Raw genomic sequence first — 25538 nt, 5'->3', positions numbered from 1 at the left:
CAAGCAACTCAACTGATTCTCCGCGCACGCGCGTAAATTTTCTCCTGTCAAGTCGACAAGATCCTGGACCGCAAATCCGCGGTATCCACCCTCACACTCACTATTCACACTGAAACCCCAAATCGCCTACCAGAAGCAATCACGAATCTTTGTCCTTTGAGCAGCACACTCTGGCTGCGATCGAGAATAGAAGGATACCCTGCCAACAAGTCGTGCGACCCAAAAATGCTTGCTTCAACGAAGTGAAAACAGACTTGCTAATCGACAATCACGGAGCGTGAAGGGAACAGGCGACAGGAGCGTTGCAAACAAATAAAACACGATCACAAAATGCAGAGAAATGTTCGACAACGACAACCGTGAATGGACAGGCAGCGTGCTAGCCGCATGTTTGTCTCAGTCGGCCTTGACCGTCGAAACCTTGGAGTAGATAGGCAACGTCGAGCTCGAGCCCAGGGCTCGAGCCCGAAGGGTTGTTTGCTAAGATAGAAGAACAGCGCGCCCATGATGAAAAAGACAAATCCAAATGCAGCGATCGGGTGCGCGACGCATGTCCCCACAAACGCGTTCATGTAGTTGCCAGCACCACGAACCGATTTCTGCAAAAGGCTCCGGGATGATTTCGGTCGAGTCTTGCCCTGGATGGCGTCGGTGATGCTATCAAAGATGTCGTTGGAAATCCATTGTTGCGCACTCACGGCCGACGCCCCAGAGCCAGAACGGAAGGGCAGGTCGTAGTACAGCAACTGGTTGCCATCCACCAAAACAGCTGCAGGTACTTTGGTAGCATCCATGTTATACAGCTTCTTGAGGGGCGATTTCCAACGGTCCGCGTCGATCCATGCGAACACGACCGGCCGAGCCGACGTTGAAGCCTGTTTCAACCTCCATTCGAGCGAAACGGAGCGCAGCGTCGACAATTCGACTTCTTTCAACGCGATACCTTGGGCAGAAACGTCAGCTTGATGCGAGCCATGATAGGTATCGGATAGCGCAGCAAGCACAACGAGCGCGTCGTCCCGGTTGCGCACGATCTCCTCAAAGTTGGCAGCTGTGAGCTCCGTGACGAGCGAGTACTGCTCACGAGACAAGAAGGCGGCGATCTTGGAGGTGGCCAGCTCCGAGTAGACGCCCTCTACTGAAGCCGAATCGGATGCACGCAAGCTGGACGGGTTGAGGACCGAGACGGGCTGGGCTATCGAATGATCCTTGAACACCAGCAGGCCAGACTCGGCGGGAACGGATGTAGAACGGTCCTGCGCCAGAGAGCTCGAGTACCTATCGAGCAGGGACGGTTCGGAGGAAACAAAGATGGGGGCTCGGGCGCCAAAGAGCGCTTGACTAGCTGTCTCGACGGCGTGGACCTCGTCGATGGGAGTGCCTGGCGAGTGAAGGTAGAGAAAGATGACCTCATTCTCCTTGGAAAGGCTCACGAGCTCGGTGCTCGAGCTGACAGGTTTGAGTCCTGAGCTCGAGACGGCTTTGAGCACCCATTTAAGCATAGCATCGTGATTCCTGCCGCCCGTGTACTCCTTGAGGTTGCCTTGATTGTACAGGCGAAGGACAGGGTAGCTGCGGATGTTGTAGCTGGCACAGAGAGCGTGGTTAGCTTCACAGTCGACCTCGAGCACATTGACCCTGCCTTTGAGCGATTGGCTAAGTTGCTTAAAGGCGGCGGCCATGGCTTTGCAGTGTGGACACCAGGGAGCAAAAAACTTGACAAAGCTGGGTCCCTGACCGGACGATTTGGCGAGCCATGCTGCAAGCTCTTGCTGGTTTTGGACGGGGGCAGTGCCGTAGCTCAGAAGCTGACCTTTGGAGTTGGGGCCTGCGGGCAAGATCTCCTGGATCGGCTCGAGGGAGGACAAAGAGGATGCCGGACTTGGGGTAACAGCAGCTGGCTCGCTGGATGACGACGGAGATGGGGATGGCAATGCAGCCGAAATGGAAGCAGCGTTATCTGAAGCAGGATTGGAAGACTCGATAGCTGTTGAAGTGGCGTCGGAGTTGGTGGACGCTACAAGCGGTACGTCAGCAACGCCCTTCTTCTGACGATATTCTCTGGCAAACTTATCAATGTAAGCCGAGATCTCGGGATAGTTGCGGTCTCCCTTGTATTCCTCGGCATTCTGCTTGCCGTCCTGGTAGATGGTAAGCCGAGGCAAGAACTGGACGCCCTGCTCCGTGCACAAGTCCCACTGGGCGAGACAGTCGACTTGAGCGAGGGTGAAGGGTGCCTGTGGATATTGGGTGCGCAGCGAGTCCTTATTTTGGGAGAGCTCCGACCAGGTAGCGCCGAACTTCTTGCAGTGGACGCAAACGGGCGAGAAGAATTCGATGAGCCATGCACCATCGTTGACGAGAGTAAAATTGGCAGCAGTGAGCTTTCGAAGACCATCATGAGTTGCCTCATCGGATGAGGAGGATGCTGCCGACTGCACCAGCCCAGACAGCACAAACGCGGCTGCCACCGCAAGCCAGGGTGAGCAGCTGCTCGCGACGAGGCGGTTGAATGTCGGAGCAAACCTCATCGGCATACGTTGGTCAGCGTGGCGCGCTGAGTGTGCTGACAGATGCCAGTCGGTAGGATTTGCGTACACAACAACAGAGGTCGGATGCGATGCGGTCGTCGTTGTTGTCGTGATGGGATGTTGTCGTGATGGAGATGTTGAGAAGCGTTTGCGAACACGAATGTGAATGCAAATGTGAATGCGAATGTGAATGAGTTGATTGGATGATGGCGAGCAGCAAAGGGTCCAATCGTGCTTTATCTTACAGACACGAGACAGACTTACTACTGTACTCGTCACTGTGACTGCACAGAACAGTCACAGAGTCGTGAGTCGTGGTACAGTCCGACTCACACACTCACGACTCGTGACTTTTCCTGCTGATTCACTCATTCACGATTCGTGATTCGTGATTTTGGCAGCCTTTAATTTGTGCGAACTTTTGGGGACATAACACTCACAGACTTGCGACATTCGAGATTCACGATTCGTGATTCACGTGACTAACGACTCGTGATTTTGTGTGCGTCTTTCAAAATTAGCGGACAGAAATCTGAGAATTCACGCACGATTCACGTGATACACAATTCTGAATCACTGAATTCACGATTGTGGAGAGCAGCTCAGTCAGGGCGCTTTTACCCCGGCCAAAAGCATACTCAAGTTCAAGGGTCCCCGTGTTGAGTTGCACAGACCGACCAACCAACCAACCGACTGTCGTGAGTGGTTGGTTGGGCACGGATCCTCGCTCACTACGCCATCATCGCCGTCGGCAGCATTGGTCGGCACAGTCGTATCGACGACAAACCATTCACGACTTTGCAGAGTCAGAGCTCGCGACTCGATCCCATCACCAGGCAACGCTTGGCGCTCTTGCGATTTGGCCGGCATCGAACCTCGACGACTCAGGGAATCACGTATGGACTCAAGCACTTTGACTTCCATCTGTCAATCTGCTCTTGCTGTAAATCGCTGCCGGCGGTGATCGCGCTGTTGCTCGCTCGCTTGACGATGGAGTCGCTTCAGCCGCACCAAGAGGCGCAACGCCTTCAGAACCAGATCGATATCGAGAACAAGATCAAGGATGGCGCCGAAAATTTGCTCAGTGTCTTTGACCTAAAGCTCGCCTCCTCTGCAAAGCAAGACCTTCGCAAGCAGATCGAGTCTGAGCTCGACTCGGCCACCCTCAGAATCGCATCTCTCACCGCCGAGCTCCAACGATGGAAGCAAACACACTCTACCACCTCGCCGCCTTCCTGGGCGTCCAATCCCTCCGCCTCCGATTCAGAGTCTGCCTGCAACATTCCCGCTTCCACCATATCCAGGCTTGAGCAGTCTGCACTCGGATTCGAGGGCCGTCCATTGTTTGAGAGTGCCAGTGCCCAGTCCGGTCCCAGCCATCAACCCGTTCGCAACACCAGCTACGACATCCTTACCGCCCATCTCGACCCCAGCAATGGCTCTCCACCTTCCACCAACTATGTCAATGATCTTGGCTCCCACTTCCACCCCCCTGGCGCTGCAGCGCCTTTTGGAGGTCTCGGCATCGGTCTGGACGGACATGCTCCGCTTTCTCTTGCCGGTGCACAGCCATCATCCGTCTCTGCGCCTGCGCACTCCCCTCGCCCATCCGCCCTGCTTTTCGATCGTTACTTTGTCCCTTCGACTCAGCCGGCGCAGCACATCGACGCAGAGCATGCCCGATCTCACGACCGCGAAGTAGAGGATGCTCGCGCGTCACGATCTTTGGCTCTCATGCTCATTCGCTCCTTGCGCCCGCCATCTCCCATCCCTCCACCCGCAATGCTGCCCACTCTCTCAGAAAATGCCGACACGTCCTCACCAACCGTTCAAACTGGCCCCGCTGTCGTTTCTACCGCCACCGTTGATCCAGTCTCGCCGCCCAGCTCGAATCTCGCGCTGCCACGTATGGCTCGCAGAACCGTTGCACGTTCCAGAGCAGCAGCCATAGCTTCCGGCGCCTCTTCACACGCACGTACGCCCAGCAACGCAACGGGTCTCGACGATCAAGCCAAGCACCAGATCGACCAAATCAATCGTCTCGTCGACATTCTCAAGCTACATGCGCGTGTCCGCTACGAACTACCCCTCGATCACCTCGTAGATGCTGCCATGCCTCATCTGTGCGATCGAGCAGGCAAAGAGTTGCGCGCTGCCACCTACCGCCTACTCCGCCACGCTCTCATACAGCCACTTTCGCCGCTCGTCTCACGCTGTCGCGAAAAGGGCCTCGACATTTACCTCTCACGTACCCTCATCCGTGATAATCGTTTTGAGCTCGAAAAGGTGCAAGCCATCAAACTCATACGAGCCATCATGGAGCTGGCAGCACTGCGATCCATCACCACAGCTCCTGATCGTCTCGCCCTCGACTTGCAGCAACTCGTGGCGCCCGGCGTAATTCGTGCTCTCGCTGCCGTCGCAGAGCATTCCGAAGACAGGCTCCGTCACATCTGCCTCGAAACGCTCGCCGAGCTTGCCGTCTTTGATCTTCGGCTGCTCATCAAAGCTGGTGGCCTCAGGGCCACTCTCCAGGCGCTCACCGAGGGCGCCACCGAATTCTCACCCACTTTGATCCAGGTCTTCATCTACCTCGTTGACATGCCTGGCACTCGTCAGCATCTGCGTCCAGGTGTCGATCTCGAAATCGCCCTCTCGGGCTTCACAGAGACTCCGGTGCAGAAACCCATCACCTACGATGCTCTACTGCGATCCACCGCTTCCGTCGTCACCGTCCTCCTCCGCTCCTGGGCAGGTCTCATCTATCTGTGCATGGACGACAAGCGTGCGATCAAATCGCTTGTCCAGGCGCTACGTGTCAACACGCTCGACGTCAAGAGCGTTCTACTCGACATGCTCTACGACCTCTTCAACGTTCGTGGCGCCACCGGACGAGTGGATCCGGCAAGTAAGCGTGAGAGCAGTCATAGGACATCCTCCTCCTCGCCCAGACTCGACCCCGACGCTCCACCTGCAGCTCAAGCCATCACACGTCTGGGTGAACTTGGTGATCAGCCGCGCAGCAGGCTTAATCTCGTGGATCACTACCTCGCACTCCTCCTCGTTGTCTTTTTCGAATCAGGTCTTGTGGATGCCCTCATCCATGTCATCGAGCACGCTCCCACAATGGCAAGAAAGGCGACGATGCTCATGGGAGAGTTGCTTCAAGTCTCTAAACGCGTCCATCCACCCTCCATGGGAGGTAACATCCATTCGCTGCCCCGCCTCTTTTCGCTTGCTGCCAACTTCAACCTCGAAAAGAGCGACGAAAGGCAAGCAGCTGCTAGCGCGCTCGCCTCGATCGACAGCGCCAATCGCCATCGTGCGCACCACGAAGCCATGATCAGCGCAGCTGCCCTAAGCGGCACCGCGCAAAGTACAGCGCGCGATCGCTCCAACTCGATCGAAGAATCGATGCGCAGAGGCCAGAGGCAGGTCGAAAAGACCAAGATGCGCATGGGCATGCAGATCGACGATGTCCAATTCCGCAACATGATGGTCGACACCCAGGTCCTCGTCACCAAAGACCACACAAAATGGAATCTCGAGACTCTTACAGAGATGCTAGAAGGCCCCTTGCTCAACGCGAAAAGGCTCGATGATGTAGTCAAGGGCTCAAAGCTGCTCAAACGTGTTCTCGCTTTTTTCCACCCATTTGCGCTTCGCTTCGCCAGCATACGCAAACTCAACGCAAACCGGCGCTTCGTTCGGCTCGGCTGTCTGCTGCTGAGCACACTCGCCGCGACACCTGAAGGTGCACGCGTTTTGAGCGAAGATCGCTTGCTCCGCGAGGTGCGCGAGTGCCTGGATCAGCTCGATCCACTCTCAGGTCTCTCCACCTCGGATCCTCTGCTCTCACGCAAGCGAATGGACGAGACGCTCACCTCAGGCTACTTTGAGATGATCGGCATTCTGACCCAGTCGGCTGAAGGGATTCGCTTGCTGGAACGCTTCAAGATCTTCACTCCCTTGTACCATCTCTGCGCGCTGCGCAGCAGAGACGATATTGTCAAGGCGGTCATCGAAAACGTGGACTACAGCATTGATGGCCACTCGAGGATCATCCTCGCAAAGGCACTCACATCGAGCTATCGAGATGTGCGTCTCTTTGCAACGCGGCACCTGGCTGAGCTCATTCGACAGCAGACCTTGGCCGCCAATGTCAAGACTGGATCGAGGGTGCAGAGCGACTGGACGCTCAACCTGCTGCTCACGCAGCTGTACGATCCGTCGGTTGATGTGCGTCAGCTCGCCACCAAAGTGGTCGAGGAGGCCTGTACCTCGATTCAAATCCTCGAAAAAGTCGTCTCGATGCGGCCCACTCTGGATCACCTGGGTGAGCTAGGCCATCCGCTCTTGCTCAAGTTCCTATCGACATCGGTTGGAATCCGATATCTCTGGCAGGGCGAATACATTGATCGCGAGATGGATGAATGGTTCAACGAGCGCAATCAGCGTTACATGGTCGAGGTCGAAGTGATGCTTGCCGACTTTTTCAGCATTTACCGCAAATCACCAACCAACGGCGGTGGTGCAGGTGCCTCAAATGGTCAAACGTCAACGTCCGCTTTTGCACCTCCACCGCCCGCCACGGTCGACCCTGCAAAGGACGGTGTGGTACCGCCTCATTTTTACGGTGAACTGGCCAAAACGCCAGAAGGCTGTCGGATTCTTCAGCAGAAAGGTCACTTTGCTGAGTTTGCGCACTTCATCCGTCAGCATGGCGGCGAAACTTCGGACAGCGAGCTTATCAACAAGCTCAAGAGCATTCTGTGGACCGTCGGCAATATCGGCGCCAACGAGCTTGGACTGCCATTTCTAGAAGCAGAAGATCTGGTTAGTCAGATTGTCGAGATTGCCGAGAACTCTGCGGTGTTGTCGGTTCGTGGCACGTGCTTCTTCGTGCTGGGACTCATCGCATCGACGAATTCGGGAGCCGAAGCGCTGCAGGACTATGGATGGCAATCGGTGTGCACGCCTCTGGGGGCACCGATGGGACTGTGCATCCCTGACGACGTCAATCGGCTGGTCTCAATTGCTCGCTGGGAGGTCAACAAGGTGCCGGACCTGAGCTACCTCGAGCTGGCACCACCCGAGACGCTGGTGGCGAATAAGATTATTACTTCAATCGCTAACCTTGGCAACTCGATCCTGGCAGCTAATGCATCACGAGCGTTGAGCAGACTCAAGGCCAAGCACAAAGCCATGTTCAAGGATTTGTCGGTGATGGCGAGAGCTTTGGAGTTGATGAACCACTTTTATTTCCGCGTCTCGGTGAGACGGTATATCTGGGATCTCTTTGACGTTAGCTTGGACGAAGATGTGGTCCAAGGAATCCGGGCCAGCAGACAAAGGCTGATCCAGGCCAGGCATCTCCAGGCCGCGCATTCTATGCGATCCCCATCTGAAGCTGACATGGCAAATGCCGTCCGATCGCCGTGCTTGACGACAAGCGGATCAAGGGACACTTCGGAAAGATTTGAAAATGCCACGATACGGGGACTGGGACGCCAAAGCCAAGACAAGGAGCAGCCCCAGCATGGCTTGAGCGCTCTAGCGGGTCATGACTCGTCTATGCAGTCGGTTTCAGATCGAGATTCAGAATCGTCTCCGCCGCACTTGACTCAGGCGAGAAGAGGGAACGGAACGGCAAGGTATGGTGATGACGAGGATAGTCAAAATGATGAGGATGCGGACGAGGTAGGACTTTCCAGCAACCTGTCGTCGGATGACGAGGCGAGCGATACTTCACAAGAAGGGACCAAACCGATGTTACAACCCGGGCACGGTTTTGGAGGGGCGAATCGGCGCATGACAGCGTCTGGAAATGGCAGAGGAACCAGCATGCGGTCGTCGACGCTCAAGGGACACTGGTACGCAAGACATGAGCCGATGCAAGCGGAAAAGGTGGTAGCTGCTCCGGCCAAGAGAGTGATCGGATTCGGCGTCGAGGAGGTATAACACACACACTGCGATCACTTGTTCTGTAACACAGGCCGATATGCGATCTGGCCTTTGATGTGAGACGTGAGAGGGAAGAGTCCAGGTGTAAGATTTCCAAGAGATGAGCGCGCGCAGGAGAGGCCCACGAGCGATTCACGATCCACGATTGGATCAGGTCGACGATTGAGGCTTGGACGAGGTGGTGTTGGAGCTGAAAGCATTCTGGAGCTTTGAGATACCGTGCTTGAACTCGGCGCTACCGTTTTTGGCGACGTCCTGGTGGTTGGCAGAGTTGTTGTAGTCGCTGCTCCTACCAAAGGTGGAGGGATCAGAAGCGTTTGCGGTCGAATTGGTCGAGTCGGCGCTTCTGAGACCTTCGCCTGCCGAGTCGAGGCGGTCGTTAATGTTGCCACGGATGGACTCGCCTGCACCGTGGATGGTTTCGATGGCGCTGTAGAGGAGACGAGGATGACGGGTGAGCGCATCAGCGTGTGAACTAGTGGCATGTGCAGGGGTTCGGTGGTCCAGAGGAGACTTACCCTTTCAAGACACCGCCAATCTTGTCACCTGCACTCATGTCGTTGATTCAAGGTGGATGTCAAGCTGTGATGCTGGTTGGCTGGATGCCTGTCAAGAAGCAGTGCATCGAGCAGAGCATTTATGGGAGAGCTCAAACACGGACAAACTTGCATGATTCACAATCACGAATTGGCTCAGACCCTGCCTGTGGTGTCGCACTGTACGTCAGCACTCGTTCAAAACCACCATCGTATGTACAGATCGACGAACCGACCCCCTAAGCAATCCTCGACCCTGTAGTCACGAGCGCCGTTCTGGGCAGCTCAACGACGTCATCTTGCTGGCGTCAGAGGAATCGTGAATCGTGGAACCGTCATCGCTATGTGAGAGACGCACAACCTAACAGCAAAACAGCTCGCTTCCCCACGCTCAGGCTTGTGCCCACGTGCTTCACAGGCGTGAGGGACGTGCCTGTGTAACGTGCGTGGCTCTTTGCCTCTCTCACGCCTCAGTCGCGCCAGGTCGCGTCGCGTAGATGAAAATGACACAGCAGAGAAGCACACTTTTCGCTTTCGATCACGAATCGTGAATTCGACGTGGTCCACCACCACCAACCCACCACACCCCGACCCAAACGCCACGCCCAAACGAGCTGATGGCAGTGTCATGAGACAACCCACTTTGCCATGGGCTGCGCCAGCTCACGACGCGGCTCCATCACCCTTCGATGCTGGTCAGCAACATGTCGTACACGCACACTACCGTTCTGAGCAACATCAACAACAGACTCTTGAACTGCAGCTCGACCCAGCGCTGTTCTTGAGCTCACCACCAACTGCGACGAATCCAGACCAGCTAAACGAGATGCCAATTCCAGACAAGATACTTCAGGACACTGATGCGACAGCGGCCTCGTGGCCATCTTCTTGTGCCGTCACCCCAAGCGCCAGCATCCTTGCATCAACGCCGCAGGCGGATGTATCTTTGGCAACCGAGACAGATGCTCTGTCCAGCGCTGAGATGTCCACTCCAGCTGTCACTGCTGCACCAGCATCAGAATGCATAAGCAGGCCGCCGCCACGCGTTCATCCATTCTTCCAACCGGGCGGCCCTTCGTCTCAATCAACCGACTCGAACGACGACTCGGACACGGAGCAGAAACGACGTGCTCGTTCGAGTCGAGCAAAACCACCTGTTTCGTACCGTGAGGATCTCAAGGCAGTGCTTCGCGCAGATAGAGCGCAAGAGGCCGCAAGGCGCAAGGAGGAAAAGCGACAAGCAAAGCTCCAGGCAAGAGAGGCCGCCAAGGTGCCCAAGGTGCCCAAGCAGCCGCGCCAGTCAAAGACGGACGAGCCTTGCCTCAGCGATGCGCAGCGTACAGGCGCGTTTGAGCTTTTCGAGTCGTATTCGCATGCTTCGATCGACAAGGATGAGCATCAGTCTGCAACTGCGTCAAACGCCCAAGCCTCGAGATCTTGTACACCTCCATCTTCAACTCGATCGCAGCATCCGTCCAAGCAAGTCGAGCCAAAACCAACCAGTCTTGCAGTCAAGCGCTCCAGTACGGCGGCATCGGCGATTCCTCATCCCTTCTTTGCAAAGAAGCCAAAGCAACCGTCTGCTCCGCCAATACACGTCGCGGGCGAGGGCGGAGACGACGGAAAGACCGGACCGCCGCATCACGCAAACGGACAGGTCAAGGCCTCTGCAACAGCGTCTAACTCACTCTTCAACAGTGCACCCGCTTCCTGGAGCCTGTTTGCAACTCAAAGAACTTCTTCATCCAAGCCAAAGAAACCAAGAAACGCTCCTTGGCCCACACAGCAAGACATGCATGTGGCAGGGCTCGCGGATGACGAGAACGAGCTGCTATCCAAAGCTCGTTCTAACCTCGTAGCGTTTCGGTCTCGCTGGCAGTCGCGATCGTCAAGCCCCTCGCCAAGGAAAAGTCACGATCCGCCACCGACCGACTTTGTCACCCAGATGAATCGCACTCGACCTCAGCCGCCGCTCAACGGCATCACGCTGACTGGCTCGGCTGAGTTTGGCTGTACAGACGACTTTGTACGACAGGCCAAGATGGAGCGTGTTTCTCCACTTGCTGCTGCCTTGGTAGGCAAGCAAGCGGAATCCTGTCGTTCCTCGGGGCAAATGTGGACCGATGCATTTCGGCCACACCTCTCGTGTGCCTGCGTGGGCAACGAAACCGCGGCGTGCTATCTGCTGGACTGGCTGCGCCGTTTGCTGGTAGCTGCACCTGGCTCGGTCACCACCTCGGATCATAAGCGCAAACACGCCGTCCAGCGACGCGTGGATCGCACCAAACGCAGAAGGGCGAGACGAGGCTATAGCGACGACAACGACAGCGACGGCTTGGGTGATTTCATCGTCGACGACGACGCGGACGACGACGACGACGTTATCGGCGAGTACGACCAGTCGATTGCCAACGACAAATGGTTCGGCAGGTTTGCCAAGATCCACCGCACTTGTTCACTCACCGACGATGAGGGTGTTGACGAGGTCAAGTCATCTCAAGCCACTCTTGCATCTGCATCGACATCTGCATCTGCATCTTCAGCACCCGCAACCAGCCAGTCGGAAGAGTACGCATCACGTCACGCATTTCATACTGTGCATCCCAAGGAATACGCGTCTCTCGACAGGCTCACCAACTGCATGATCCTGACCGGACCCAGTGGCAGCGGCAAAACAGCGTCGGTCTATGCATGCGCCGTCGAACTCGGCTACGAAGTGTTTGAGCTGTACCCAGGTATGGGCAAGCGTAGCGGGAAAGAGCTTCTCGCCGCTGTCGGCGATCTGGGACGTAACCACATGGTTGCATCCGGTGGCGTTGGTGGAGGTGCAACGTTCAGGAGACCGCATCCCTGCACGTCGGCAGCTTGTACCGCCGGTGTTGGATCGAACGCAGCCTCGCCGGCGATCCGACAATCGCTCATCCTGATCGAAGAAGCCGACGTTCTGTTCGAAGAAGACAAGGGATTTTGGGCTGCCGTGGTGGAGCTTGTGGCAGAGAGCAAACGTCCTGTGGTGGTCGTCTGCAACGAGCTCGACTTGGTGCCCGTTCACGATTTGCCCGTTCAGCAGGTGCTAGAGTACGTCAAGCCTGGCTTGGAAAAAGGAGTGGTACCATGGCTGCAAACTGTAGCGGCGCAGATGGGACGGTTTGTCAGAGCCGACGTAATTGAAGCAATGGTGTACGACTTGCCCGGTACCGAGGCAGCGCTAGATGCGCAAGGAGAAGCGACAGCCGACCTGCGACAAGCGCTCACTCAGATGCAGTTCGGCCATCTCGCCTGTACCACTCGACGCATCTCGTACGAAGAAGCGCAGAAGCGAGCATTCAGCGAATCACAAGCGGCCAAGCAGGCGAGCATGAAAGCTGTGGCTAGCGCAGCAGAGTCGAGCAGTCTAGCGGACGTGTTGGAGACGTGCTTGGGGCGACAGGACGCGGAAGAATTCGGGGATGCGGGTGTGGACGTACAGGCGTCGTCGAGACAGTGGGGGTCATGGGTGCAGCTGGTGGCTCAACCGCTGGCGAGGCATCAGCAGAGGCAGGCACTGACACCAAGTGGCGAGGTCGAGTACAGATCGACGTTGGCAGAGCTTCATGCACGCTTGGGTGTGGCGGGTATGGCGTCGATCGTGACTAGCGATGGTGTGCATCAGATCGGTCAGGTCAGGATGACTCGGACTCTGCTCAACACGCTGCAAAGACGCCAAGCGGCGCGACTACACGGCTTGGTCGCACCTCTGCTCACGCACAATTGCTCTTGCTCGCTACTCCCCGACTCTCTGGTCATCGACTATGCACCCATCGTTCGGCTCATGGCGATGATCGATGAGGATCTCGCCTCGATTCACGCGTCGCTGCAGCACGAATCGCAGGCGCTCGAATCTCGGGGCGAACACTTGCAATCGCCAGCCACCCTGTCGGCGCGCAGATCGACGCGCAACTCTTCTCGTGCGCTCACATCGTGGCTCGGCACACATCATGATTATGCATACGAGCGCTGGCTGGCTGCGCTAGGACCGCGCGAGGTCGAGTTGGCCAAGCTGACCAGCTTGGTCTTCTGATCGCGCCACCAAGCAGCGTGTGTATTTCGTCTGCGAGCTTCTGTCTACAGCCGATGGGGGGCGGAAGGTGTGTCTACCAGTACAAAGAACCGCCGAAAACCGCGGACGAGGTAAGAGGGAATAGGCACTTTGCGAACAGGACGATGCCTATCGCATGCACAGACCAAATGAGCCACTTGCTCTTGGCATGTCTCTGCTCAGCACCTACGGGATCCGGTAGCCCCATGAGATTGCACCACACATGCGCACCAAAAGGCGCGACAACCGAGGCACTTCTCAAGAACAAAAAGTTGGCATACCAACCGAAGACGCCTGTATAACACAACTGTAGTGTCGCTGTCAGCAAGCCTGTGAGTGCGGCGTGTTTGGTGCGACCACCTTGCAACCAGACATTGTAAGCATGATGCGCGTGCGCAATCGCAAAGAACGCCGGAGTGAGCAAGATGAGTTTGGTGCGTGAGACGCCAGAGAAGAGGAGCGGCGTGAGAATGGTGCAACGAAAGACGAGTTCTTCAGTGAGCGGACCGACGAGGTAATTTCGGATGCCAGTGAGCGAGGTAAACTTGTCAACCACATCTCGACGGTAGCAAAAGTAACGTTGCAACGGCAGTTGTTGGTCGAGAAACGCTACGTAGAGTGGTCCTAAGAAGAGCATAGCTGTGAGAAGCAGAGGTGCGCCTACGTGCACAGTGAGCTTGGCCAGGTAGTTTGCAAGAGGCGGATCTAGGGGAATCATGCTACTGCTCAATACGCTCGGTACGGGCAATGGCAATCCCAGCAGCCTTGCCGCATTCAACGTATCCAACAACCAGCCTGATCTGGGTATGATGCGTTTGACCCACAACACCACCCCGGTAGCGACCACCGTCAACGCGGTTGCGAGCGAAGCCGTCTTGATCCGAGCGCGGATAACAACCGGATGGTCGCGATCGACAGTCTTGCCAGACGCATCCGTGGTGCCCATGACACGGCCTGCGGGCGATACGTAGAGCGAGGCGACATAGCTGAACGTGAACAGCGTACAGGCACCAATCGCGAAGCCAGCGCTGAGCAGCGGTGGGTCAAGCCTCGGATTGGCGAGGTTGATGAGCAGCGACATTGGTCTCTAACTGCTCTCCAACTTGGATCGTGTGATGGAAATGTGCCAAGCTGCAAGACGAGATAGCAAGGAGCAGGTACAAGCTTGCGAACAAAGGGAACACGACCAAGACCGAAGCACGCCGACGGTAACCAATACTCACACACTCTTCTTCGTGGTTCTTCGTGGCCAACGCGCAGGACCCTGAACTCGTGAATCGTGAATCGCGAATCGTGAATCGTGAATAATCGAGGCTCGAACCACGCACACGGTCGACCATCTCAACCTCGACCAGCATGATCAGCTCGACACGATACGAGCAACCACAGCAAGCCCTGGTGCCATGTCAGCCAACTACTGGGCTTCTACACAATGGTACGTCGCGCAACGCGTGTATGTGGTCGAGCTGACGGGCGGTCAAAGCTGACAGAGACCGTCTACGCTCGTCGCTGTTCTTGAACTCGGCGCTGCAGCAACAACTGGCTACTGGATCGACCGCAGCTCGAGTTGGCGCGCAAGGAAGATCTGCGCTATGCGACTCGACTCGAGTGTGCTGCTTTGGGCGTGTTCTTTTCCAACTGTAAGTTGTACATGGCTCGACATGGATGCGATCTGGCTTGCCACCGCTGACGTTTCACCATTGCAGTGCTATCGCTCATCTGCAAGCGGCTCAATCTGCGACAACGAGTGACGGCGTCGGCCAACGTCTTCTTCCGACGCTTCTTTGCCAAAAACTCGTACTCGGCGCTCGACCCCTTCCTCGTGTGCGCCACGTGCGTCTATGTGGCAGCCAAGGTGGAAGAGTCGCCGATCCACATCAAATCCGCCGTGGCAGAAGCCACACGTAGCTTCACAGAACACGGCTTCCGAGGCATGCCCACCGACCATTCGAGCCTGGCAGAGATGGAATTTTATCTGCTGGAAGAGATGGAGTTTGACATGGTGCTCTTTCACAGTTATCGAAGTTTGATCGTCATGTTTGAGGATTATGGCTCAGGTAGCGCGGTAGGTAGCGGTAACAGTATACATGAGCGTTCCGCTGGCGCCGCTGGCAGCGGAAGCGGAAGCGGCGGTAGTGGGATGATGATAGGGTTGGGAATCGAAGCAGCCGCATTTGGCGTCACCAAAGGGCTAGCGAGTGTCGAGGAGGGCGACGCTGCCTCAGCGATCGCCGAGGAGGACAAAGTACAACTCAACGAGTTCAACGACGAAGTGCTGCTCATGTGTTGGTTCATACTCAACGACACGTACAAGACCGACATCCCACTCATGTACCCTCCCTACATGGTGGCGCTCGCCTCGATCTGGCTCGGTCTAAGCCTTCATCCTCCGTCGTTTGACAAGATCACCGCATCGCTCCACACCATGCAGACGCGACGAGACGAACACCACCTCTCGATCCAACGAATCCTGGACAACCCGGCCTCAACGCCCGCCGAGCTGGCGTCTGCAAAGCGAGAACCATCGCCGCCGAGCCAAGACGCCTTGACGTTTTTCGCAAGCCTCAACGTGTCCCTACCACTACTCGCCGAGATCGTACAGGAGATGGTGAGCGCTTACAGCGTCCAGCACCAGGTACAGAGGCTCGTGTCTGACGGTCCGGGCATCGTCAAGCTGCTCGAGAGGATGAGGGAGAGTAGAAGGGTGGCTCTGATCAAGGATCGCGATCAAACGCGTACACACGCCTGATATCGTACGCTGCGTGCTGCGCGCTGTGGTCTGTCGACTGGTCTGTACTTGTATCTGGATAACTGGGCTGGTCATAGTAATACACTTGGGTTGAAACGAGAACGAGGAGCGTGCAATTGAACTGAAATCAGGCGTCGATGCCTTCAGGTAGCCTGCCCACCACTTTGACTGCGTACAAGCCTGGAAGACGCTTCTCTGGAAAAGATGCACCAGCGATCCACACCACAGAGACAAAAGAGTCGTCAGTTTGAGTCCTTGACTATTGCGTTGTTGGCTCATGGTGACCACCGAAACTCACCAATGCGCTGCCATTTCGCCACCCAACTCTCTTCGGGTCGGAGCATCGAGATCATGCCGTCAAAGTTGCTCGTTGTGCATTCCGCTACCCTGTCCTGACTGCCTTGCATCTGTGCATTTGTGTGTGTGTGTGTGCGTTTGCGCAACCAGAAACGTCAGCAGCCATCTCTTTCTGAACAAACAACTCGTTCATCGTTCATCGTTCATCGTCCATCGTTCATCGTTCATCGTTCATCGTTCATCGTTCATCGTTCGTCGCTGTCAGTACTTACCTCGAGCACCGGTTCGCAGTTGGGACATCCTTTCAGGTGAAAATCTCGTGGCGACTGGACGAATTGGCATCGTAGACACGCGCGCAGCTTCTCCTTTCTGGCCGACATATTCCGTTTCGTCCGAGGCGTGAGCAAGCGGGTGGGTGGTGTTGAACTACAACAACAACACCGTTCCGTGGTTGCGCTCATCTTTTATGAAAGCGCCAACTTCCGATTTCCGAAAGAATCCCTGTAAACCGTGAAAGAAATCGAGTTCGGCGAAGCTGACGCGAATAAACATATATATTCGACACTCACAACCACCAACCACCAACCACCAACCACAATCGAACAACGACCAACGACCAACGTGCAAGTTGCACGTCAGGCTTAGCATACCCGAGCTCAACACGCAACGTTCAGGGTCAGCGCCGCGACACTCGACCGTCACAATCACGAATCACATTGATTGATTGATTGACTGCTTCGTCCCTCTCTCTGTGTAACCTTGTCGTCCAATCGCCTTCCAGCTGCCTTCCCAATCGCGAAATCATGGACGGCTGGGACTCATCCACAAACCCTGGCTCGGGCTATCCGCAGCACCAATATCAGCATTCCTACAGCAACAATGGAGGCAGCGCAGGATATGGCGGCGCTCACGCATATGGAGTACGCGATCAGGGTTGGGCCAATTCTCCTCGTCGTGAAGGTGGAGGCCGAGCTGCTCATCGCCCCGATGGACGCGGAGCTGGCAGCGGCGGCGGCTACTATCAAGACGTCCGAGGTGGCGATGGTGGAGCACAACCCCCTCATCAACAGCCACCCACAGAACGGCGTGAAGAGAATCGAATCCGATACATTCGTTCGCAGCTCTTCAAGCTCGGAGAGGAGAAAGACTTCCATCCTCCCTCGGATCTCCTCAAATTGGCTCGATGGATTGAGGACAAGTCGCAAGACGGAATTGATGCTACCACCAGCGCTTTCAGGATCATGGTCACCGAACAGCCTCACAAGATCCCCCTCATCGCCGCCCTCATCGGCTTCCTTTGCCTTTCTCAGCCATCCAAACCCGCCGCGGCGTCCAACAACGAGATCAACCCCGAAGAACAAGATTTTTCCTCCACCACCGAATCCGACTCGCTAGGTATCACCATCGTCAAAGACCTCGTCAAGGCGTTCCGCAGCTACCTCGATGCTCGTCTCTGGAGAAACACGCGTCTGAGCTTGCACCTTTTTGCCGCGCTCGTTCCGCTGCAGATCATCCCGGCCAGCTCGTTGCGAACCCTGCTCAGCTCGTTCGCTGCTGTGCTCGAGGAACCCGCCGTCGCAGCCGCTAGAGCGGATCGTGCTGCGATTTGCATCATCGAAACTCTCTGCCGTGCCGGTCAGGATCTTCTGGCTGATAGTCCAAATGCGCAGGCCGAACTCGACGACTTGGTCCAAAAGGTAGTCACCTACGATGCGGCCCGCAAAGTCGAAGTAGAACTCACTCAGCCCGTACACAGCCTCGACTCGATCTGGCTCGAGGGCTTTCCCGACGCCGTCAAAGCGCTCGAACAGCTCCGCGCCGGAGGCTACACCAGACCTGTGTTTCTTCCTGTCCCCTCGGATCTGCTTCCAGCCGCCATCTCGCCCGCTGCGACACAGGTCCCCGAAGAGAAGCGTACCGTGCTGCTCCCCGATGTGCTCGTTCCACCCGAGGAAGACGCCGAAGACCAGGGCCTCGACGTAGCCTATGCCCAGTTGGGCCACCATCAAGTTAGGCAACGCAAAGCTGGCACGGGCAAGGGCGAGCTCGAAGAGAAGAAGGCCGCCGTCGGTCCAGAGCGTATCAGCCCTCAGCCGCGATGGTTTGCCGAGACTGTGCCGGCGGTCGCTTCACCCGCCTCAGTTGTGCTTAGGGCGATCTTGGCTGATATGATCGATCTTTACGAAGTCAACCGGAAAGAAGCTGCCAAATTGATCCTCGATCTGCCCAATTGGCTCCGAAGAGCGACGTTCAACCTAAAGGTTTCGAGCGATGCCGGTCTCTTTGGAGAGATGGGCGACGTCAACCCGGGAGAGAGCAATTGGTCGCTGGACGACCTGCTCGTCGAGACCATCCTTTCCACCGCGTTTGTGCTGCCCACGCCTCCTCGCAATCCGCTCTACTACACCTCGTTGCTTCGCGAGATCGTCACGCTCACCCCTGGCACAGTGGCACCTTCGCTCGGTAAAACCATCCGTACCTTTTACGACGCGCTCTCGTCGCGCAACATGGATGTCGAAACCATCCACCGGTTCGCCGACTGGTTCGCCATCCATCTCTCTAACTTCAACTTTGGCTGGGCGTGGAAAGAGTGGATCCCAGACACGACTCTACCTGCTGCGCACCCCAAGATTGTGTTTATGAAGCGCGTCGTGGAGCTCGAGATCCGGCTGGCGTACTTTGACCGTGTCAAGCAGACATTACCGGACGAGATACAGGCGGTGACCATGCCGAGCGAAGAACCCGCGCCCGTTTTCACATACGCCGACGAATCGCACCCCTACGCAGCACAGGCGGGCAGGTTGATCAATTCGATCAAGGCCAAAGCTAGCGCCGAGGTGATTCTGGCGGATTTCGAATCGTTCAAAGCCTCGATCCTGGACAACTCGAGTGCGATCCCCAGCGACGATGCTGTCGAAGGCTTGGTGGCGGACGCCCTGCAAGCCGATGTCGTGGTTCGTGATTTGACGATCCAATGCGTGCTTCAGGTGGGTTCGCGTTCCTTTTCGCATTTTCTCAACATTGTAGAACGATACCATTCGTTGCTGCGTCAACTTTCCAAGAGCGCACGTATGCGAGCGGCGATCCTCTCCGGTGCGGTGCGCTTCTGGCATCGATCTCAGCAGTGGATCCACATTGTGGTGGACAAGTTGTTGCAGTATCGCATCGTCGAGCCGGCCGATGTGGTCGAGTTTATCTTTAGTCCGCCGATGGACGAGCCGGGTACGATTTCGAGCCCGAATGGAGCAAGTGGACGCGAGGGCTGGGTTGGCTTCAATACGTGGACGTTGCTTCGACTGACGTTGGAGAAAGTGAATGGGCGGGTGGATCAGCTGAAGAAGAGGTTGGAGGAGATCCAGCGCAACGAAGCGGAGGAAGTTGAGCGAAGGGAAGCGGCGGCAGCAGCCGGATTCGGCGAAGAAGACGTCGGACAGGGTGACGACGAGGCGGAGCAAGCGTCGATGCCGCTGTTCCCGACGAGCGCGACGCTACCGATCCGACCGGCGACGTCGTCGGCGAAAGAAGAGAAATCGCAGCTCTCCTCGACCGAAGCGCTGGCGAGCTTGGACGCAATCAAGAGCGAACAGCGCAAAGTGCTCGTCACCACTCTGGTCGGCTTCAAAACGCTGATCGTGCGCTCGCAAACCAACGAGCCCGACGAGTGGACACTATGGTGGATCAAGTCGTGGTACAGGCAAATGGTCAGGTTCTTCAATCGACAGCTGCTCCAAAACCGTCAGACCGTCTTGAACAATGCCTTCCGACACGATGACGGCGACGTCGCAACCAACTTGAGCGAACTCTTGGAACGTGCCATCGACATGCTCTCCGAGTAACTCAGATGCACACAATTGTTGTACTTCTGACGCGTGTAGCTAGCACGTAAATTCCAATCTGATATCAGTACCAGTTCTGATCGTGAGCTCGGCCGTCTGTGATCGCAGTCAGACAAAACTTGCATTCACACCATGCGCCGAGATGCTACGGAACACGAAAAAACAAGTTAAGACAAGCCAAATCAAGGTCTGCCATGCATTGTGTGAGGATGTCGCTGCTATGACTCCTGGCTGTCGAAAACGCCGAAAGGTCAGCAACATTTGTGAACGATTGTTGGTCGCTGTCATGGCGCTCGTCCAAGAAGGTGCACATTGGAGCGACAAGGTGTGTGGTGATGCTGAGACGCGTTTGGTACCAGCCTCTGATGCTGCGTCGTGATCAGGCACACGAGCCACAAGTGTGGGTGGTATGCGTTGCTTGCTTGCTCTCGACTTGACGGAGCCTTTGCGACCGATTCTCGCTCACCACACTCGTGTGTGGTCATGAGGCGTTTTGACAGCACGCGTTGATCACCGCTTGCCACCTTGTGGCGCGCAGTCGGGGCTGCCTTATTCTTTTCACGCCTGTTGAGCGTGTAACACAGCCGATCAAGGCGTGATTCCCGTCGTTGGCCGAACTGTACATCGAAGCGTCCGTGCTTGGTTCCTAGCGGCAGGAACGGCGGTGTCGAATGCCGGGGCGGAGCGTACAAACGGCCGACCAGGCAGATGCACAACCTTCTCCCGTGCCGCGATACAGAAACGTCTCAACTGCGTCTGGCCAATGGTGGCCACATACTCTACCGCATGGCTGAGCAAACGCCGATATGGTATGTTGATGTCATCCGTCCGAACATGGAAACCTCGCCAAACGCCTAACTCGTATGTGATCAGTGGGCGTCAATGATGAGCAGACACCATTCTGATGGCATCGACGGCCCACTCACCCCGGTCGTCTTGCAGCGCCAACAAAGGCCATCTCAGCTTCTCGGCTGCTCAGTTTCTGTATCCCGCATCATTTAACCATGCGGCTCAAAGCTCGAACTCCAAAAACATCCGGCTCGGACCGGCTCTGCAGAACAAGCCAAAGTGAACATCTCGGAACTGTCGTCTTTGACGGGAAGCACAATCGATTGCCATGTTACATGACTGTAGTACAAGATGCACGATCGATAAGAGTTTTGGAGTTAGTAGGCGAGATCGACATCGCCTTCGGCTGCGCCATCGAGGTCCTGGTAGCTCTTGGGAGCGGCGCGCTGTGCTCGAGGGTCGAGCGGTTTGGGTGGCGGTGGCAGAGGGTCGGGCTTGATCGGTGTAGCTGCGGGCGAGTCCGAAGTAGCGATCACGCCGCCCAAACGCATTCCAAGCGAACCAGCTGCTGCACTGCCGCCATGCGCAGCTCTGCGAGGCGAGTCAACAACACTGGCACTGCCAAACCTGATCATGCCCATCCTACCGCCACTATTGAACATGGCGCCCGCAATCGCTCCATGATCACCCCCATCCAACCGCTGCGCTAGCGCCGCCCCGCCGCCCAGAGACTCCTTGGCATTCACACTTGGCTGACTGATGGCGCGGCTTGGATCGCGCACATAGTTGTTGAAAAACTTGACCTCCTGCAGCACCTCGTCGGCTACCGACTCGATAAACGTGCGGTGCTTGTTGAGAATGTGCTTCTGCACAAAGATGGCAGCTTTGAAGAGCTTGCCGCATTGCACATCGTTGAGCGTCACGGTACATCGGTGTTTTTCCTTGTCCTCTTCTTTGATATAAGGTAGCGCAGCGCTCATGAGTTCTGCAGTCATGTCTTTGCCTCCCATCTCGGTGAGATCCGTTTTGTCGTCCGCAAGCATCAAGCTCGTCTTTTGGTCGACGCTGCGCGCCCAAGACTCGTCATTCGAGTTTTCGCGTGGCTCCTCGACGAGCACGCCCACAGAAGGCTGCCTTCGTGCGTGACGTGGACTTCGACGCAGCAGCTCCTCTTCAGACTCGCAGACGAGCGAAATGTAGTAGTCGCAGTGGTAGACGGTGCGCAGCAGATCGAGGTGCAGGTCGAGCAGCTTCTTGATCGCTCGACGTCGTTGTTCGCGCTTTTCGGCGTCTTCTTGAGCATCAAATTCGCGCTCCAGATCTCGGTCAACAAGCTCGGGCTCGATCTGGCCAACGCGTTGCGAGATGGCTTCCGACGCACTGACGTGCAGCCAGGAACTGGCGTCCGATGATGCGTCACCTTGGGCTTGGTCACGGAAGAGCACTTGGCGATCCTCGATCTCGAAACGCTCCACCAGTTGCTTGCAGTGCTTGAGGTCGATGAGAAGGCGGTGAAACGAGTTGGCGTATACGGGAACGGTGCGGAGCTTACTCGAGGTGGGCTTGGTGCAAGGCGCGAGGTTGAGCGCAAATCCGTCGACGTCCTTGCCCTGAAGTGCGTTGAGCGTGTCTTGAATGTCGATGTGCGGCTCGTACATGGCCCAGCCGGCACGGTGCCATCGCTTTCCGACGTGCGGTTCGCCCAGCGCCAGGTAGCGGAAACCTGGCGTGGAGGCGAGCACCTCTTCAAGTCTCTCGCGTGCAAGATCAGCGGGGAAGGTCTTGACGAGCATCTGGTGATTGCAGGCGGGGATGACAGCCTGCTCTGCATGCATAAGCTGAGGTTCGCCGTACCGAGAGAGGAGCGTGATATCGTTGGGCTCGGATCGACCGCGATGGTGGTCGTCAGCATCTTCAGGATGCCAAGTATCGCGCGTTGCATCGGATGCATCGATGCGTTGAATGTCGTTGGTGAGCTTGTCAAGCTTGCCTTGCTGAAGCTCTTGGAGCCAGGCGAACTTCTTACCGGCACGAGCGGTTCGCTTGCGTTGGTTGCGAGCAGTGAGCCACGGCTCGGCGGGCGAGTACTTTTCCTTGAACCACGCTTCGTGCTTGCGCTGTTCGAAGAAGGAGGCGATGGCCTTTTTGTTGAAAGCCGACTTGTAGGCTTGGTAGCCATCGTAGAGCTCCTGGGTGGTAGGCTGTTCGATGGAGCGGTCGCGTGCCGAAGGGTGAGCGGCCTTGGTCATTTGAGCGTATTGGCGGAACTGCAAGAGCGAGTCTGACTGCATGGGATCCGGAGCCGGCTGCGGGTCAAAGGGAGGTTTGGAGAGAGAATCTGAGGCGTGAGGCGGTTCGTCTCTACGGTACTGGGAATCGTACGCAAGATAGGGACGTTGGCGATCGCGGTGGCGCGGACGATCATCTCTGTCAGACGGAGGAGGCTCATCGTATCTGGACCTGACGTCGTATCGGTCGCGATCGTCGTAGGCCGAGGAACGATAGTCGTGGTCACGTGGCTCGCGCTCGCGCTCGCGCTCGCGGTAGTAGCGATCCCATTCTGCGGCACGGGTACGATCGGTACGGTCTTCGTACGGATCGGAAGGACGATAGTTGTCGTAGGCAGACTGACGCGATGCGTAAGGAGACGCATCACGATAGTCTCTCGGCGGACGGTCCCAGGGATCGAGCGGGGGATAGTCGTTGTAGTTGCTGGTACGCCTCTGGTCGCGGTAGTAGGATGGCGAAGGAGAGCGACCACGTTTCCTCGAACGATCGTAAGGGTCGTCTATTGGGTACGAGTCGGCAGCGGGTGGACCAGAGCGGTCGTATGGACGATAGGACGATCTGTAGTCCATCACGAAGGTTGTCTAGCGCATGCCACAGAGGTGAGAGCAAAGAGCAACGGGAGCAGTGATATGCGACGTGCGAAGAGAGACGAGCGGATGGCACCAGCCTAGTCGAGTGGGACCGACACAACGAGAGCAGCGAAATGAGCTCGAGTGAGATGAGATCGAGACGATGAGATCGAGACGATGAGATCGAGACGATGAGATCGAGACGATGAGATCGAGACGATGATGATGTGTGACTTGTCTCGAGTCGTCTCTGCGCTGTTGTGGAAATCGTGAATCAAGAATCGCGAATCGTGAATGCGTCGGACAAAATCAACGTACGATTCGCTTCTTCCAGAATGAGAGGTGAAGCAAAGAGAGAGAGAGGAGGGAGAGAGAGAGAGAGAGAGAGAGGGAATCGTGAATATGCTCGATTAGGCGCACACGCCAGAGAAGCTCAGACGTAGAGCGATTCACGATTTCACGATTATTTCGTCGTCGCGTGTCACCGAATCACATCACCAAGCCGTGAGTGTGATCGAATCGTGAATCGGGCCAAATCGAGTCGCGCCAAGTCTGGGCGGTAAATCAGACTGTTAGACCGTATGAGCGTCACCTCTTGTGGACTAATCGTGAATCGTGAATCGTGAATCGTGAATCGTGAATGGCTCGTCACGCGTGGCTGTCGCTGATTTTTGGGGCGCAAATTCACTCACTGCGCACCAAGTCACGAGCCACGAGCCATAAGTCGGACACTCACGACTTACTCGCGACTGGTTACTAGCAGCGTGACGGGTAACTAACAATAATCAAGTGACAAGGAACAAGGAACGAAGCGTCAACGACCGACATTCGTGATTCGGGATTTCACGATTCACGATTCATTCACAGATTCACGATTCACGATTTACGACTTGGCCAAGTGAGCTTCATCGTGCCTATGCACACTTAGCTTTCCACCTTTGACCTTCGCATCCCGCTCGTCGTCAGGCCTTGTCCACTCCAACCACCGCCTCGCCTTTGCTGGTCGCACTCATCTATGTCGAGCTTGTGCACCCCATTCCCCCTTTGCTAGCATCGTCTCTTGCCGCCTCTTACCGCGATTATTCTCTTCAGCGGTGCACCTCGAGCCGAACCGATCGTCCTCTGTTGGACAAACACGTCCATGCGGCTCCATCGCGTCGGTTCATCTCATCACTCAACTTACATCGCCTCATCAACGCTCGCAATCATCCTTCATTTCCTCCATCTCTGCCGCGCTAACGCCGCGCTCGCCCTCCGTATCCGTTCATCATGATACCCAACAACGCCTTCCACATGCAGCAGCACATGCCTCAGCAGCAACTCCAGCATCCTGCTACCGCACCACACAACTCTGCCTTCGCCATGCAGCCATCTGTCTACGCTCACCACCAACAGCAGCAGCAACAGCAACAACAGCAACAGCAACAGCAACAGCAACAGCAACAGCAACAGCAACAGCAACAGCAACAGCAACAGCAACAGCAGCAGCAGCAGCAGCAGCAACAGCAACAGCAACAGCACGCGCAGATGCAGCATCAACAGCATCAACAGCCGCAGTCGCAGCCAGTTGTCTATGGCGGTGCTTCGTCTATGCAAAATCCTCAGGTAGCCTCTTCTGCCTACCACCCGACCATGCAACAGCATCAGGCGCAAATGGCCAGGATCGCACAGGCGAGTCAACCTCATATGCTTGCTCAACAGCAACGTCCGCCCATGTCTGCTGCCAACGTCGCCTTCGCTCAGCAACAGCAACAACAGCAGCATCAACAGCAGCAGTTACATCTACAGCAACAACAACAACAACAACAACAACAGCAACAACAGCAACAACATCAGCAACAAAGCAATCAGCATCAGCATCCGCAAGCTCAGCAGCCACAGAATCCACCACAATGACCGC

General features: G+C 56.3%; 10 protein-coding genes across 10 annotated transcripts in view; 5 read left to right on the top strand and 5 right to left on the bottom strand.

Annotated features, from left to right (window-relative positions):
- Positions 1–323: 323 nt before the first annotated feature.
- UMAG_11230 (uncharacterized protein) lies at positions 324–2537 on the bottom strand (the record flags this gene model as incomplete). The annotated part of the gene is made up of 1 exon (XM_011394327.1): positions 324–2537. The coding sequence occupies one exon, from the start codon at positions 2535–2537 to the stop codon at positions 324–326; it is 2214 nt and encodes a 737-aa protein (XP_011392629.1).
- A 984-nt stretch (positions 2538–3521) lies between these two features.
- Positions 3522–8492, top strand: UMAG_06215 (TORC2 complex subunit TSC11; the record flags this gene model as incomplete). Its single annotated transcript, XM_011394272.1, has 1 exon — positions 3522–8492. One exon carries the CDS (start codon positions 3522–3524, stop codon positions 8490–8492), a length of 4971 nt encoding a protein of 1656 aa, XP_011392574.1.
- A 153-nt stretch (positions 8493–8645) lies between these two features.
- UMAG_11229 (uncharacterized protein) lies at positions 8646–9051 on the bottom strand (the record flags this gene model as incomplete). Its single annotated transcript, XM_011394326.1, has 2 exons — positions 8646–8925; positions 9014–9051. 2 exons carry the CDS (start codon positions 9049–9051, stop codon positions 8646–8648), a joined length of 318 nt encoding a protein of 105 aa, XP_011392628.1.
- A 608-nt stretch (positions 9052–9659) lies between these two features.
- Positions 9660–13091, top strand: UMAG_06213 (uncharacterized protein; the record flags this gene model as incomplete). The annotated part of the gene is made up of 1 exon (XM_011394271.1): positions 9660–13091. The coding sequence occupies one exon, from the start codon at positions 9660–9662 to the stop codon at positions 13089–13091; it is 3432 nt and encodes a 1143-aa protein (XP_011392573.1).
- A 73-nt stretch (positions 13092–13164) lies between these two features.
- Positions 13165–14190, bottom strand: UMAG_11228 (CAAX prenyl protease; the record flags this gene model as incomplete). The annotated part of the gene is made up of 1 exon (XM_011394325.1): positions 13165–14190. The coding sequence occupies one exon, from the start codon at positions 14188–14190 to the stop codon at positions 13165–13167; it is 1026 nt and encodes a 341-aa protein (XP_011392627.1).
- A 322-nt stretch (positions 14191–14512) lies between these two features.
- On the top strand, positions 14513–15858 carry UMAG_06212 (cyclin-dependent protein serine/threonine kinase regulator SSN8; the record flags this gene model as incomplete). Its single annotated transcript, XM_011394270.1, has 3 exons — positions 14513–14544; positions 14643–14749; positions 14816–15858. The coding sequence occupies 3 exons, from the start codon at positions 14513–14515 to the stop codon at positions 15856–15858; spliced, it is 1182 nt and encodes a 393-aa protein (XP_011392572.1).
- A 127-nt stretch (positions 15859–15985) lies between these two features.
- Positions 15986–16535, bottom strand: UMAG_11227 (putative transcription elongation protein; the record flags this gene model as incomplete). Its single annotated transcript, XM_011394324.1, has 3 exons — positions 15986–16053; positions 16157–16265; positions 16428–16535. 3 exons carry the CDS (start codon positions 16533–16535, stop codon positions 15986–15988), a joined length of 285 nt encoding a protein of 94 aa, XP_011392626.1.
- Positions 16536–16958: 423 nt separating this feature from the next.
- UMAG_06211 (uncharacterized protein) lies at positions 16959–19991 on the top strand (the record flags this gene model as incomplete). The annotated part of the gene is made up of 1 exon (XM_011394269.1): positions 16959–19991. The coding sequence occupies one exon, from the start codon at positions 16959–16961 to the stop codon at positions 19989–19991; it is 3033 nt and encodes a 1010-aa protein (XP_011392571.1).
- Positions 19992–21157: 1166 nt separating this feature from the next.
- Positions 21158–23638, bottom strand: UMAG_06210 (uncharacterized protein; the record flags this gene model as incomplete). The annotated part of the gene is made up of 1 exon (XM_011394268.1): positions 21158–23638. The coding sequence occupies one exon, from the start codon at positions 23636–23638 to the stop codon at positions 21158–21160; it is 2481 nt and encodes an 826-aa protein (XP_011392570.1).
- A 1269-nt stretch (positions 23639–24907) lies between these two features.
- The window catches only part of UMAG_15068 (uncharacterized protein), a gene marked incomplete at both ends in the record, with an annotated part of 1696 nt that continues 1065 nt past the window's right edge, over positions 24908–25538 (top strand). Inside the window, one exon of the mRNA XM_011394348.1 lies at positions 24908–25531. Within this exon, the coding sequence (XP_011392650.1) occupies positions 24908–25531 (624 nt within the window). The remainder of the gene's footprint in view (positions 25532–25538) is intronic.

Source organism: Mycosarcoma maydis, chromosome 22, assembly GCF_000328475.2.
Source record: "Mycosarcoma maydis chromosome 22, whole genome shotgun sequence".
Classification (NCBI taxonomy): Eukaryota; Fungi; Basidiomycota; class Ustilaginomycetes; order Ustilaginales; genus Mycosarcoma; species Mycosarcoma maydis.
The sequence above is the reverse complement of the archived record's forward strand: the minus strand, read 5'-3'. Positions and strand labels throughout refer to the sequence as shown.